Source organism: Aplidium turbinatum, chromosome 9 (assembly GCF_918807975.1).
Source record: "Aplidium turbinatum chromosome 9, kaAplTurb1.1, whole genome shotgun sequence".
Taxonomy (NCBI): domain Eukaryota; kingdom Metazoa; phylum Chordata; class Ascidiacea; order Aplousobranchia; family Polyclinidae; genus Aplidium; species Aplidium turbinatum.
Window position 1 is genome coordinate 13,293,388 of NC_137480.1, and position 16,000 is coordinate 13,309,387.

The 16,000-nt window shown below is 38.2% G+C and overlaps 2 protein-coding genes across 4 annotated transcripts in view; one reads left to right on the forward strand and one right to left on the reverse strand.

The window, feature by feature from the left end:
* The window catches only part of LOC145777247 (uncharacterized), a 31,102-nt gene extending 26,921 nt beyond the window's left edge, over positions 1-4,181 (forward strand). Inside the window, exons 24-28 of the mRNA XM_082588579.1 lie at positions 406-538; positions 791-889; positions 1,520-1,604; positions 1,748-1,872; positions 2,949-4,181. Of these exons, the coding sequence (XP_082444705.1) occupies positions 406-538; positions 791-889; positions 1,520-1,604; positions 1,748-1,872; positions 2,949-2,981 (475 nt within the window). The 3' untranslated portion in view covers positions 2,982-4,181. The remainder of the gene's footprint in view (positions 1-405; positions 539-790; positions 890-1,519; positions 1,605-1,747; positions 1,873-2,948) is intronic.
* A 736-nt stretch (positions 4,182-4,917) lies between these two features.
* On the reverse strand, positions 4,918-14,503 carry LOC145776907 (poly(rC)-binding protein 3-like). Of its 3 annotated transcripts, none has more exons than XM_082588128.1 (8): positions 14,367-14,503; positions 10,158-10,313; positions 9,928-10,056; positions 8,964-9,092; positions 8,657-8,776; positions 7,897-8,106; positions 7,402-7,592; positions 4,918-5,851 (listed from the first exon to the last, which is right to left on the reverse strand). In XM_082588128.1, exons 1-8 carry the CDS (start codon positions 14,442-14,444, stop codon positions 5,512-5,514), a joined length of 1,353 nt encoding a protein of 450 aa, XP_082444254.1. In that variant the 5' UTR covers positions 14,445-14,503; the 3' UTR covers positions 4,918-5,511. The 3 variants fall into 3 exon arrangements, with proteins under 3 accessions (XP_082444254.1, XP_082444253.1, XP_082444255.1); XM_082588127.1 differs by having other exon boundaries at positions 7,897-8,109; XM_082588129.1 differs by lacking the exon at positions 4,918-5,851 and adding an exon at positions 6,931-7,064 and having other exon boundaries at positions 7,897-8,109.
* Between the last annotated feature and the right edge of the window lie 1,497 nt (positions 14,504-16,000).

Genomic DNA, 16,000 nt, shown 5'->3' on the forward strand with positions numbered 1-16,000 from the left:
TCAGATAATTTCTTTTTAATTGCTGGAAGTTCAGCTTCTAATTCTATGCTCGATTTTGGCATGATAAGACATGCTAGGTAGCCCGTGCTAACCCAAAACTTGCTAAACTCAGCTGACAACAAATCTAAGCTATAAGTAAATTAGCAGATTAAAGGTTCTTCTAGCTTTATCTTGACTCGACTTTAAAATGCCGGCGACGCTATGTTGTAGGTTATATCTGAACTGTGAACGAACTATATCAATATGTAAGGTCGAGCATCTAATAGCCTACATTTAGCAATCACTAAGCGAGACTCACTAAAAATGAGCAATACGTGCACCACGATAGGTCTACCAAGACAACAGTAGGTCAGTGTCACGTTATATATACGAATACCACAGATTTTAGATTAAATTTATTTTCAGCACTGCTTATCTTGTGGTCGGAATCTTCTCCTGTATACTCCTCGTGGCCGGAATAATAATTTACAGCAGTCGACATCGTTTAAGAAAATGGGTCTGGCCGAAAGTTCCCAAACCAATCATGTTCATTAATTGGGTACGTTGAATCATAGCCGTAGAAGAATAAAACATTTTAGGAGTGCAAATTAATTTTGTTTTTGCAAATAACTTTTAGAAACGCAGCGATTTACAATTTGCCCAAATAACTGGACATTTTTTCCCAAATTCAAATGTTTTTTTTCGGAGGGATTGCGACTGCCCCACCTACGGCTTATGTTAAACTATGGTAAATGTGCCCGCAATAACTAACAGCTATAAAGTTTACATCAAATTTTATTGTTACTTTAAGGATACGATTGAAGATCCCAATGTGCGAATGTCTTGTCTCCAAGAAACTGAAATAATAGAGCACGCAACTCCTTATATCCCAAAGAAAGATGGACTTGTGGTAGTTTAATTAATAATCAATAAGCCTATGTAGCCTAATAGATACAGTTATAAAAACTTTATTTTGTGTTATGTGTTTTAAAAGACATAACTGAATTGTTAAGCCAAAGCTCTATTTTAAAGACTGCAGTAAAAGAACTAGCCTATCACTTCAACCAGTAAAAAGCTTTGCAGAGGACAACACCAACTGGGGTTATATCAGTGTTCACCTTGTGTAAAATGGCTGTGAGAAATGTTACATCTTTGGTTGTTGGTTTTAAATCTTTATCCTTAGACTGACAAAGCGTTAATTGGTTATTCTCGGTAGTTTCGCATACTTGTAGAGGCTCTTTGAGACGCCTTTCATTGTCACCGACGGACATTTTGTAGAGTAGCCTACATAGTCTGTAGTTAGGCCTATAACTTACGTAGTCATAAGCTACATACGGATATGAGTCATTTTATTGGGCTTGTTTAAAAAAAAATTCTTTTTTTTCGCAAACAGTTGATCTAAAATTGAAATGCTGGAACAAAATTTGAACGTTTGCATCTATAATCAAGACGTGGATCAATTAACCTGTAGGCTATTTCTTTTTCAACTTTTAAAATTAAAACAACTTAGACTATTCATTTTCCGAAGTTACATTTTTAGAAAAGCTCCAGTGAAACATCGTTATTAGACAAACCTCGGCCGCCAATGGAGCGTCCAGAGATCTTGGATAGTGATACAGACGAAGGTAGGCCACATTTAACATAGCCTACCGCTAAAAGCAAGAGTGACCATTGGACATTTAGCCAAATAACGACCAGGTCATATCGATTAATTAGTTATAGCCTATTTGAACTTGCTTTGTAATCAAAATTCGTTTTTGCAACACAGAAAAGAATGATTTTGGATCCAACACAGCAAGATTGTCAGATTCAAAAGAACGAAATGACGGTTATATTGATACCAACGAAGCTTTAATCATGGGCAGAGGTCACGTAAAGGATATTTACTTGCAGGTGAGATTGCTATATATTAAAACAAGGTAGGCTATTAACAGTGTTGTACGCGTCAATGAAATAAATTGACGGCGTCTGCGTTTAAAGCGCGAATTGCCTAAAAACTTTACGGCGTAAAGTAGGCTACTGCGTATAAGCTCTTTAAGAAATTGACGGCGTCAGCGCTAATTTCTAGCGCTATTTTAGCCTGGGTCTCACAAAACGGAAGTATTCGACTTCTAACGAGTTTGGTTTTTGAGACTGTTTCGAGCTGCGAAAGACGATTTCGTCTTTTCTCGACTCAAATTAACCCAGGATAGCCTACGATAAACAAACTTGAAACTGCATAATTGGATAGACGAACAGCTGCCACAGAAAAAGATTGTTCATTGCTATTAGCCTATTAGTCTGAAAGTCTAAACGGCAAACAAAATTTAACTTTATTGTGAAACGAGCTTTTCCATGCAAACGAAAAATGACGCATAGCGATTGACGCTTAAAATCGGCAAAATAGTTGACGGCGCTATCACTTCCGTGATTCCGTCAATTAAAAAAATAAACTGACGGCGCTAGCCTCAGCGTCAACAAAAAGTTGACGCCGTCAACGCACTACTCTGGCTGTTAATCAACTAGGACAACCTACCCTCCTTGGAAAGCTAGACATTAAAACTGGCCGACCTGGTTGCTTAAATGCTTATGCTTTGCATCCAAAATACGGCATTAACGCTGCGGATAGGAACGTTTAAGCTGCCTTTTTTTGTCCACGTTAGCTACAAACAAATTTATCCAGATTTAGTAAAATCAAGTTTGATGTTGAAATTGTGCCTGCACAATAATTATTGAAAACTAATTGTTATTGTGTTAAACCAGCGTTCAAGTTACTTTGTGTTCGAATGTCGTGTGAAAGTTAACTTGCTTGCACGTTGCGAACTCTAGTCTACATTAGAAGACCACGTCCAGGCGACAAATTGGTCACCAAAATGAAGAAAAATTTAGATTTAGCCTATCTTTTTGCTCACTGGCAGCTCTACAAAGTAACCTTTCCCAGAAAGGCTGTGTTATAGGTACGGTAGGCCTAATCTATTTTCTGTTTGCAGTATCACCGTGGAAAAGAAAATGAATGTTCATAAACTGTCAAACGCGAGGACTCTTCCCGGGATCTACAACTTTTCAATGTCAAAAAAACACAGTAGGGCAAAGTGGGGCGTGTTGTCACAATTTTTACAAATCAGCATATATCTCGTTCTGTGCCAATGGTATCGAGATGCTAGATAGTAGGCTACAATTGAACGAGGTATCATTCGACGTCTTTTAGCTACAGCTAAAGTTCTTCTAGATTATTTTGTTTTTACATAAATGCATGTTTAATGCAAGTAAATGTTCTGTGACAACAAGCCCCACCCCGGGGCGTGTTGTCACAAAATTTCTGCACATGCTTTATGATTAAAATATGACAGAAACCAATAAAAAATGGTTTTAATACAGGCTGAATGAATGACAAAATATGCGAAATGCAAAGAAATTAATTTACAACATATTGGTAAAAAGTTTATGCCCATTGTCAAAAGCAATAAAAATGTCATCTTGAGAATTATGTGTCACTATCGAATATACGTGTGTATTATTTATCTAATATTAGTTTGTTTTTTTTAAAAGCATTGTATTTTAACAAATACGCATATTACCTCGTTGTATAAGCAAAAATATTTTTTTATGTTTCTTAACATCAAAAATGCACACCATGGGGCGTGTAGTCACAGCTGTGACAACACACCCTGTGGTATAAAATCACGTGGTTTCAACAACCATGTGTACGTCTTTACTTGCATGTCTTATCTGTTTGGTGTGATGAAAAGAGCAGGCTTAAAGCAAACGAATGGTATCTTTCCTGATCAGTTATGATCATACCTTAGTTTGCCAGACCATTTTTTAGTTTAGTTATAAAACCTGATTTTGCCCAAAATTCAATGACACTCCTCATAATTTCTGCTGTGGTGACAAATTTATTAACATTCACTGCTTGTACGAAAGAGAACTGAAAACTATGTCTTCCATTGAAAACTCGTAGCTATACGCTTGGGTTATCACATGGAAATCGTTCTGTGACAACACGCCCCACTTTGCCCTAATATTTTTGTACATATGGATGTTTCTGAACAGAGACGTAGCTACGGGACTTTGGGGAGCAAACCCCCTCACAACTATTTTATCATAAACGTGAATACATTTCTTCGTTTGTTATGAATTTGTCGTCCTAAATATGTGGGTTTCAACTTAGTGTATATACACGACACACGTACTTTGTTTTGCATTTAAATACACTTTCTGCATTTAACATGCCTTCCAGATAGCCTACATCAGGGGTGTGCAACTTTTCATACTGCCGGGATAAATATGCGTATCCGGGTTAGACCGCTGGCCAAACTTAGTATTTCTCAGCTAACCCCACTACCACTAGTGGGAACAAAACCAAATTTAGAAGTGTGGGCCCCCAGTCTGGAAAGTGGTTAAAACACCTTGCGTGACGTATGGTAATCATTTGAATTTCGAGTTTTTGTAGTAGTATTTTCACTTCAAGTGGCCAAAAACCATTACACAGAAAAAAAATGCGTTGGAATCTTAACAGCCGTGCCGTCATTTTCAAAGCTATCCGCACTTCTTTCCTCTGACAATAAATGGATGAAGCTATCTCAAACAGCAAAATCCGTCATTTTTAGATTGATTCAACGTAAAAATGACGGATTTTGTTGTCTAAGATAGTGCAGATAGACGGCGTCGATCAACGACAGACAGTAGGCCTAGTTGATCAATCTGTTTACGCATAGCCCACATTTATCTTTGAAAATCACCCACCAAAAAAAAAAAAATTTTTAAAACGACCTTTTGGCTGCAGACAGTTCTTTCGATTTTTTTCACAGAAAACTGTCTCTTTATGCGCATTCTAACACCAAGTTTAGCACTCTGCGATAAGTAGTTTACGAAATATGTCAACATCCCGGTAGCCGAAGCTTCAAGAGCCGTGCCCCACATCTTCATGAAGGCAACGCCTAAATTACATCACACTGATTCAAACAAAGTATTGTTTTACCCATTCTGACGCACCACATATGACACACAAGGAGAAAAATTCAGAAAAAGAAATGCACAATTAAGTTATGCACTGCAGGTGGTCATCAACATGATTCAAAAGATGTAAACAGTCGGCTAAGTCATTGTTTGTTAACCCTGGATAGCGCATCATGCTTACCCAATTCGCAGAATCTGTCGGTGTTTTTTATAAGTTTACAAAAATGTAACTTTCGCCGACGTTTTTGCAGATTTAAACGTATTATGAAAATTATAAGCAACCACCAAATTTAGCAAAATCAAACGACTCAAGGTGGACATGGAGATTTGCCATATCCCACTGCACTTTTATAATGTTCGAAATGCAGTTGACAAAAATCATCTTAGCCAGTAGATTAACTCCTTTGCAAATTCATTAAACGTCTCAAGACGTTTAATCAATGAAAAAGGGTTAATTTTCTGCCCGTGAGGCGTAATCCCATACATCAAATCAATGTAGGCCTACTCATTTGCCATCAGGGATATCTTTCATTTCGACGCATTATTATCGGTTCAACGTGTTGACAGGTAGTTTGTGCTTACATCGCGCACAACTCAGTAGGGTTGAAACTTTTCCCGCTTCGACTTTCGCTTGTCCTTGCCGTTCGGGGAATCCCCACCGATTTCGACGTCGGCAGTGAAGTCGACATCGGCACTCGTCTTGTTCCTGTGACTGCGGTAGCTGCCTCTGTGGCGATATGACGAGCCCAAAAACGATCGCTTCGCGGACATCAGCGCGGCGCCATATGCCCCGGGTGCCATCCCACCACCGAAGCAACTTGCACCAAACATCGGTGGCTGGCCTAATATGCTCGACGAGTTTCCAAACACCTCGGACAGGGACTTGTCGCGACGAGAGAAGCTCCCGACTTTGTCAGTGGAAGCTCTTTGGACGCTGAAAACATCAGTGATAAGTTGGATATGTAATATGGCTTTGTTGTTTTAGCCACCACGAAAGTAACATTACGGGAAATGTCTCTTTTCGATCAAGAATACAATTATAAGTCATTACTATACTACTAAAACTTAACACAATTACAAAACAGCAAACTCTCCCTCGAAGTTATATTAAAACTTTTAAAAGTTTTCAAACCTTAATATTTGGATGTGAACTAAAAACTTCAAAACTATCCTTGAATAAACACGAAAAAGCCATTAATAAAAAGAAAAATATTAACAAGCTCATATACCAGGGGTTCCCAACCTGGGGGCCATGAGCGTTTTTCAAGGGGGCCATGGAAAAATTTGAAAAACAATAATTTTTTTAATTTATCATCTGTAAGTCTACTCCAACACTATATAACAAAAGAAATAAATTAAAATTTAATGAAAATACTAGTACATTTTGCCCAAATCTTCATGAAATGGTTTTTGCTTCCCGGTTGTTTCAAAAATAATAATATAAGATTTCTAAGTTTTTTAATTAAAATGACGTTTTTTAATTTTTCATAAGGTTGAAAAAATAGGGGAACCATTGATTTTTTAAAATTTGTAAAGGGGGTCACAGTGTAAAAAAGGTTGGGAACCCCTGTTATGTACACTTATGGCAAGAGTGAGGTAGGTGGATCGACATAATAGAGTTTCTGCAATAAAACAGCTAGAAGGGCAGGTGTGTAAAGTGGTCTGTGGGCAATCGGTTGAGTATAGCAGTAGTAGCCAAAGCAAAGGTCGGGCTCTTTTCTTGAAACTGGAATCACAAGGTGTTGGATGGATGGAAAAGGGTTAAAGCTGCCTTGGGATGTGGTGAGGCTCCAAAAAAGGTGGTGCAGCTGTAGAATTCATCAAAGTAACGGTAAGGTATGGCTGGCAAAGGTGGGATATCTGAGGAGTTGTCACGGTAAAAAATCAAGGTAGCAAATCAGTGGCAGGGATCACAAGAGTCTGGCATTGTCAGGAAATAATCGGGTAGCAACAAAGAGAGCAGGTGGTCAAAAATCGGCCTTAGCTTGAGCATTAGCCACATAGCAGTAGTACCAAGCCTTTAAGTTCCTTTCCGCGACTTGAACTTCTGCTACCCTGTAAGCTTGCGCAATGATCATGAGGTGACCTCCAACGATGTCAGGTGATTCCGTTACAACCCAAAGCCATTTGTAAGCAAAGACAATTGCCTGGTGTAATGATATCATGAATCAAAAATAAGGTAACTTGCACTCCTATGGTGAAACAAAGACCTAGAAATTTAATGTGTGTAAGCTGCTTTTGCTTGCGAAACGAATTACTTCAACGAAACAATGGAAACTAGATTTGTGTCTACGAGCTATCATCTAGGCGAGCTACAAGGTTAAATGCCGAACATGCCATGTTTAATTGTTTATGATGCAAACACATTTGTCATTAGAATATCTTAATATCAATACCGTACACAAATGTTACCATCCGTCGCTTTCAACCACTATAATATGACCTTGCTTTGAGTCAAACTGGATTAAACCGGATTGAACAAACCTGAGATTGATTAGATATTGCGCCAAGCTTATTTCTTCTGCCGACCCTGTTATTGTGATCTTCCTCTCGGAGGGTCTCTCGCCTTCCTTGCCATCATCTTTCGACTCATGATCGACCTTGATTTGAGCTCCAGAGAGGGATCGGATCTCGTTGATCCTTGATCCTCCTTTACCCATGATACATCCCATGATCTAAATGGAAGAAAATTTAAAGAATTTGCAAATGCATGGGATCTCTTATAACTACGTTATGCAATTCCATTCTATGTTACACCAATACTATTATGTTTTTCAACGTGAAGGAAGAGTAATTCGAAAAAAATCCTCTGCAGTTGGGTAATGAACTAATGATAGAAAAAGCAACGTTTTTACAAAAAAAGGAGCTAGCATGCTATTGCTCAAGCAACTAGACTAAACAGACTATGCGTGACGAAAAAATGTCATCACAAAAAATCACAGAGTAGGCTACTATCAGACGTCAACAATTTACACTTACATCGTTTCCCACAATCACTTCTTGTGTACTTGCATTGATCATGCGGACAGGAAAGTTGTTGGAAGTTCTCGATTCACCGAAGCTGGAAGACCTCGGTGAGTTTTCGGGCGACGAATCATCGTCATCATCGAAGACAAAACCGCGGTGGCCGCGATCTCTGCTCCCTGACAACTTTTGTATTCCGCTGGAGAGGCGAGTCTTTGTCAACTGCTGCTAAAAAAATTGTACGTTTTTATCAAGACAAGGTTATTTGGTAAAAAAACAGTCACTTTCCTTTCGTAGCCAGTCGGTAAGATCAAACTTAGGACACAAGAATTAAAGAACGTTTTCGTAAGGCAAAAAAACGTCTGAAAGCAGTTACAATATTAACAAGCCCTCCTCGGTTACAGCAAACTGCATGATCTAAAAGCGGAACAAAACATTCGCTTAAAAACCTAGAAATATAAATTATTTCACATGAGAAATCGTTCAATTATTTTTCAAATTAAAAAAGAAAAGGCTAGTTTTCACACAATAACTCAGAGACAGACTCAAGTGTGGGTCGTTACAAACCAGCCATTACCAATTTGTTTCCCTTCCTGCACACCCTCACAGTCCGTAGAAGAAAAAAGCATTAGACACTGTGGCATTGCACATATTCAACTGTTGGAGATAAACAACAATTCGTTGGATAAAATGTAGGTAAAACATTTGCGAAGCCTTCAATGAAAATGTGGCTGATCACTCAGCTATAATGCAACACATGACAAGCAAGACTCACATCAGTAGAGCTCGACATAGGGTAGTTTCCCTGCAACATGTACGTTTGCCCTTGATGAAATAGAATCGGTGTGTTGCTGCCTTGTGGGTTGTACGGAACGGTAGCAGTTTTCGCAGGGTACTAAAGGGAAATTTTACAATAAGAGATAGTCACAGTAAGAATCACATCAGCTTAAATTTAAAACTACAAAAAATGTGTACCGATAAATTACGTCAAAGTGTGACTTTGATGACGATAATGCGTAATGCACATTTTGAACTCCAAACAAAGAAAACATTTTTAAGCCATACAACCTTTATTCATTCACCTGAATCATGACATCGATGAGCATGTCAATGCACTGTATGATAGTGCTGGGTGCTCCACTTAAAGTGACAGTTCTTTCGGAAGAATTGGGAAGCATTTCTGAATGAACTTGAATTGAGCAGCCGGTAAGCTGAAACAAGGTTGGAAAGCCATTGCGTAATTACATCGAAAATTGTGTCAACTCACTTGAATGCACACAAATGAATACATATGGACAATTGGACATGAAGCTATCGCATGCGGTACGCTTGGTGCAGATTCAGAAGTTAAAAATACTAAGGTTACGCTTTTCCCACATAGCTTTTTACATGGTGCAAGCTGCAATAGCAATCACAAGGAATTTTGGAGAAAATGCTGCAGACTGCATGCTTATATTATGGTAAAGCTGTGTTTTGAACCAAAACTTTTGCAACGTATTTTGTCATTGTAGTTCTTCTGCTATTTATACATTTTTTTCTTCAAAGTATATTCTACAGACAAGTAAAATCTAACAACCAGACGGCATTTAACATAATAACATAAAAAGAAACTAAAAATTAAAAACGTTTTCGGCCATACTCATGTGAGCCCTTATCAAGTAACCAACTGACTGATGTTCTTCAAAATTGAAATTACAGATCTGATCTACATACACAAAAATTGAAAAAAGAAACGCATAACTAAGAATGAAACGGCAATTAAGCGTCCTGTGATTTTGCTTCTCCTCTGTCTTGCCGTTTCTTTTTCGATTTTTGTGTATGTAGATCAGTCAGGTCTGTAATTTTAATTTATGAAGAACATCAGTCAGCTGGTTACTTGGTAAGGGCTGACATGAGTATGGCCGAAAACGTTTTTAAATTTTAGTTTATTTTCATGTTATTATGTTAAATGCCATCTGGTTGTTAGGTTTTATTTGCCTATGGTTAAAAAAATCAACTCTCTACCAAATTTGTATATTCTACAAGTACCAAACCATAAACACTTACATCGCGAATTTCTTTAATTTTTACACCTCCTTTACCAATAATCGATCCGCATTGACTAGCAGGTATTATTAATTGAATTGTTACAGGAATTTTACTTGTTGCTTTGCTGGACAGAGCAGAATTCACATCCTGTAACGAGTAAAAAAAACATTAAAAAAATGTTTTTTAATCTCTGACAAAGCAAAAACTAGAGTTTTAAATATATACAAAAGGAAAATCTATATTGTTACCTCATTGACTTTTTCTGTGATAAGCGAGCAAGCATCGTGTATCTGTGTCTGACCACCAGTGATTGTGACGATTCGTTCATTACAACCAGCATGTGAAGAAGAAATGTTGATTCTGGCACCGCTCTCTTGGCGAAACTTTTCAACATTCGCCCCACCCTGCCAAATAATGTCGTGGTTTTACCACTGCTGCAGATGAACTAAAAATACCTTTACTAAAAGTTATTTAACAGTTTTGCTGCAGTCTCACATAGATTTACGTTATTGAGTATTATGCACAAGGAGCAAAGCAATGTAAATCTATGTTTTTAAAGAAATGGTTAACGTTGGGTGCAATGAGAACGTAGATTTACGCTGTAAATTGCTGTTGATCAGCAGAGCAAATCGGGACAACTTTAGCACATGACACTCCATCGTTTTCTGTCAATAGCTCAGCCAGAAATGCAGATTTGTTGATCTTGCAGGGAAAGGTGCTATCAGGCCTTCGAAAATTTATCGCTAGCACCAATACCTATACTTTGCACAAGGCTAAATGTGAAAGGTCACGCTTAACATTACATGGGTTCTAATCTACAAACAAATAATTTTAAAGATGAGCCAAAAAGCCTTCCACCTGAGAACTTATTTAGTGACAAAAAAGATAATGGTCCATCATCAAGGCCAAACTTTGATCCTTTAAATTGACATTGGGATGGTTTCTAACCTCACTTAAACTTCTAATGCAAAGACAGCAAGGTTGCGCTTTGCAATCACCATTGCTTTGGTAACTACCATTCAAAGAAATGCTTTTGATTGATTGAGTTGGTCCCATGTTTCCCTTTATTTTGTTAAGTTTTAAATGTTATGATGTGTCATTATAATTAAAAAACATTTTCAATCCCATAGAGATTTATTTCTTGGATTATAGTCCAAGTGCATATTTGCAACCATTTTTTAAGGAGCTCTGAAAATCGTGTTGGTTAAGTTAATAAACAGTTACTCTTTTCTTTATTAGAAAGATATCGCCATGTCCACTCTTAAGCAAGCAATAATTTGGTGGTATTGTTATGTGTATTAAAATTACAATAGCACATTTTGTGATTGCTGCTTTAATTGCAAAATGCATCCAAACACCACTGTCATTCTGGCAGAATAATTCTGCGCAATCCACCTAATAAAACAATTCGTAAAAATGCAGAGTAACTAATGCGACCTGATAAAACCACTTCTTGTTAACATATTTATTTTAATGCAGCTTGAAAGTCAGGATGTCAGGATGCCATGAAAGTCAGGATGCCTGTTAACAGTTTTCTGACTTTCATAGCATCCTGACATTCTTGAAAGTCAGGATGCCATGAAAGTCAGGATGCCTGTTAACAGTTTTCTGACTTTCATAGCATCCTGACATTCTTGAAAGTCAGGATGCCATGAAAGTCAGAAAACTGTTAAATTGATTTCTGTCAAATTATTTTTAATTGCAAAATATTTACAAATTTGTGAAATGGACACAATTACCATGATGGTTGCAAATACGCACATGGACCCTACTTTGTAAACTGTTTTTTTTTTTTTTCGCTGGGTCATAGCTGGGTCGAAATGACTTGAAAAATTTCGGTCATTTTTTATTTATTTTGGTCATTTTTTCTGATGAAAATATTTCCTTTCAAGCATAGGCGCCGGGTTTTGAAAATTGCCGGGGGGGCAAACTTTCTAGCCGATTGATTGCTTACATTCAAAATGCTGATGTTTGTTTGTCAGCATTGATGTTTGTTTGCGTCTATCTGCCATTGTATATCGCCAAGCTTTATAATGTAGGCTCAGGCCTCGAAAGTCCCGGCGGACATGTCCGCCGTCACAGCATGTGATGTCCGCAGGAAGTACGGTACCATCTAGATCGGTCATATTTGACTGCCGAGAAACAACACATGAACTAGCGATACAAATCGTCATTGCATAGCACGAACAATTACTGTATTGCAATAATATATTTTCCAGCGCATTCTAGCGCGCATCTAGAAAATGTGAATACTGTATACCTTAGCTTCCATTCAAGGAGGAAAACTTTCGATTTTTACGTTGCTTCAAGGATTAATGACATTGAATCAGCGTAACAAAGGTGAATTCTTTGCTAAGAATTGATAGGAGTACAGGTACTTCTACACTAATCACGCGCAATTTAGTTCAAGTTTTAGGTCACAATATCTGGCTTTGATCTCCGAGTAATAATGATACGGCAAGGTTGGTTACTAAATTAGATTATACGAGTACGCTATTACAGTAAGATGCACCAAAATTTGTTAAGTTTCATTGTAGAAATTTTCCGACTCCTGTCCAGAGTATTGTGATGCAATAAGCCACACGACCTCGTTCGGGGGAAGTTAATCAGTTATGTGACGAATTGACCAGCTACACGGCGCTTTGACTCTTCAAGCGCAAGTCGTTGATCTGATGAAAGCCTTTCAGAGTGACTTTACTGATTTTTTAAAAAGCCTTCTAAAACCGTAGTTATAGTTCTGAAATGGCGAAGAATTATTATCAAGATAAAGTGATTAAGCATGACGATCGACGGCTAAAACTGGTATGTCCGACGTGAGACTTGATTTGTCCGCCGAGATAGCTGCTCAGACCGGACACGTTTGTCCGCCGTCAACTAAAACAAATTTCGAGGCCTGTAGGCTACTTCGAATTATATGCTAGACACTTTGAACTTCAGCTCTTAATACGTGTAGATACTAAACTGAGCAAACTGCACCTCGTTATTGACACTCCCAAGAAAAAACAAAGCAGAAGAAATCAAGAAAAACGTTTTTCAATCATTGTTACAATGCTTCAACGGCACCATGCTGACGTTTGTCAGCTACCATACTTCTGTTTCTTTTGTTATCTTAGGAGCAGCGCTCTTGTTGCAACAAGTAGATCTTTTAATTGAGATCGATCCGCAATGAAGGTCAAACTAACGCAAATTTGAACTTAGAAACATTTGCTTTAGGATTTTTTTAAAATAATTTGCGGGGGGGCAGCCACCCCGAGCTAAATTCACGGGGGGTCATAATAAGACAAAAAAATAAATCAATTAAAACATTACGAAAGACAAAAACTATTTCTTTAGAGTTAGACGGTAGCCTTCTCAGATAGACAAAACGATGAGGCAGCAACAAAACACAACCACACTGCACTGTCACATACCCCACAGCGCTGCTGCAGCAAAAGTGTTAAAATGGAATTCAAGTGTCCATAGTTTTCAAATGATTTATTCCTTAATTTATGCAAAATGGCATTATACCGTAGGTTACAGCCGCTACACCATATACAGTAGACTCAGAGTCTATGGGTATACAGATACACTACAGCAATTACTGCCTCAGCAAAAATGAGATTGACTGAATCTTTATCCTCGGACTGGGAAAGCTTCTTGCAGAGCTTAATCCTGGCAGTTTCGCATACCATACTTGTAGAGCAGTGGTTTTCAACCTTTTTGTTGTCACGAACCACTTTAGACAAATTATTAATTCTGCGGACCCCTACGTAAATTCTGCCTGAAACTCAATTAACATACTATTGACTACTGTAATAATTATGCTACTCAAGTACGGTACTGTACTGTGACATATTGCATTGCCGCTATGACTCCTGCGGCAAATATCAGGTTAAACAGTTGCTCAAATAAGAAAATGAAGGAATTGTTAAACAAATGTCAGCAGTATTTGAATATTAAGGTTACGACCCAAAGTGCCATGTCGAAACGTTTTCAACGTAAGCAAATTTAATGAGAGAAATGAAAGTAAAAAGATCGCTGTTTGTTTTTTTCCAAAATTTATCAAGGTATTATAATCACGGACCCCTAAATGCTTTCTCACGGACCCCCAAGGGGTCCGTAAACCCCAGGTTGGGAACCACTGTTGTAGAGGCTTTGAATCACTGACGCAGGCCCGATCACCAACATTTAAGAAGTGAAGTTTGCAATTGTGTAAGTCTTGTTGCCGGGGAACTATTCCATCTATTAGATGCCGCTGAATGGAGACTCTCCATTGGAGAGCAGTCTTTAACATGCGTTGCTCAAGCGCACACCCCGAGAGTCGAACCAGCACCACTTGATCTTGAAGCTTCTTTGTTCCAGAAGTCATGCGCTAACCAACTGAGCTATCGGAGCGGACTTAGCTTTAAAATTAGACGGAGATTAGCTTTAAAATATTTTATTTGTATTGTTAAAATTATTTGCTAAAATTAACATACCTTTCCAATAATTCCACCTATTTCTTTTCCCACCATGAGCATTCTCAGAGTGATAATCACATCTCCATCCATTCCCATGGTGTTTCGTACTTGCTGCTAATGAAAAATCGTTTGAAAGCTTATTGACTGTAAACTTAAAACAAGAACAAATTATAAGCTTACAATGTTCAACTAGTGTAACAGTTCACCCAAGAAACAAAGATAACATCGGCAACAATAAAAACTGTAATATTATTCTACTGCATGGTGTAATTGGCGCATGCAAGATAAAATAGAACCGCTTCTGCTTCAAAAATCAAGGTAGTTTTGTTGATTCAGTTGAAATCACAAACCAGTGTTGCCACTTGCCAGGCGCCATAGATTAACTTTTCAATCCGGGATAAATTTTCCAACGTCCGTCGGATAAATAGTCCAACGGCCGTCGGATAAATTGGACAACTGCCGCCGAATAAATTGCTCAACGGCCACTGAAGTTGGAAGTGATGTTTAAAAAAGTTCTTCACTTGTTTTAAAATAGCTTTTCTGCCTATTTAATCATAAAACAAAGGTGGTTGGTAGGTTTTGAATCTTTATCCTCGGACTGACAAAGCCTTGATAGGTTATTCCTGGTAGTTTCGCATACTTGTAGAGGCTCTTTGATCTTGTTGCATATGTAAGCTATTTGGAAATTTCCCCAATTTCGGATGCTATTGCTAAGAAGCGTCCGTCCCCGTTAGCTCAATGGTTAATGAGGCGTACAACACAATTGAGGCGTACAACACTGTAGGTAGCCTATGTATGGCAAGGTTGATAGCTTCACTGCTAAGTAGCATTGATGGAAGACAAAACAGTAAACAGTATCATCTGCATAGCCTACGTGTAGGTCTGTAGGTCCACCAGATAGGACAAGCCACAACTCACGAATCTGGTCGGACAACTGCGACTTTAATTAATATCGATATGACAAGCTAAAGTAGCCTAACGTTTTTCCTGTTTAGTAGGACTTGCGCTTTATCAGTAGGCCTACGCAAAACTACGCATTGACTCATGAGCAGTTCCGGATTTAAGGGGGGCAGAAAGTGCAGGTGCCCCGGGCCCTACTTTTGAAGGGCCCTCGACGTGGAAAAAATGTGATTTTGTGTTATTATTACTTTTTTCTTTCAGCCTTTGAAGTTTCTGCAAAATGCTGTGCAGTGCAGTGCTGGATTGATGCTACTGTAGACGTAGAGGTGGATTTTTGCGCAAATTGTACGGGGATCCATAAAAAAAATTTTGCACGGTGACTCTCCCGATCTAAAAGTGCTCCGGGTCCCCTATCAACTAAATCCGGCCCTGCTCATGAGCCAGATAAAATAGGTCAAATCCACATTGCAATTTTGACTTGATAGCTGCGACATTTAGCTATATAATGACCAAGTCGATAACAAAAGTCAGAGCTCAAGGATTTTCACGATTTTCCTATAAGTTTCAAAAACTATTTAAAAAATAAGGCTATTTCAAAAACATGCGTTATGCCCGCAAAATAAACTAAACTGGACTGTAATCATTTGCTGCTATTGTTCTTTCTTTTTGATAACCGCTATGTATGAGCTGCTATCCAACCTGTCTTCTTCCTGACTTTCTATTCAAGTTCCACATGTGTTGAGTGAAGATTG

Coding starts and splice junctions, on each gene's coding strand:
- LOC145776907 (XM_082588127.1), bottom strand. CDS start 14,444: ATGGGAATGGATGGAGATGTGATTATCACTCTGAGAATGCTCATGGTG. Junction 10,057..10,157: donor TCACAGAAAAAGTCAATGAG/GTAACAATATAG, acceptor TACTCGTTACAG/GATGTGAATTCTGCTCTGTC. Junction 5,852..7,401: donor CAATATCTAATCAATCTCAG/GTTTGTTCAATC, acceptor TGATGTTTTCAG/CGTCCAAAGAGCTTCCACTG.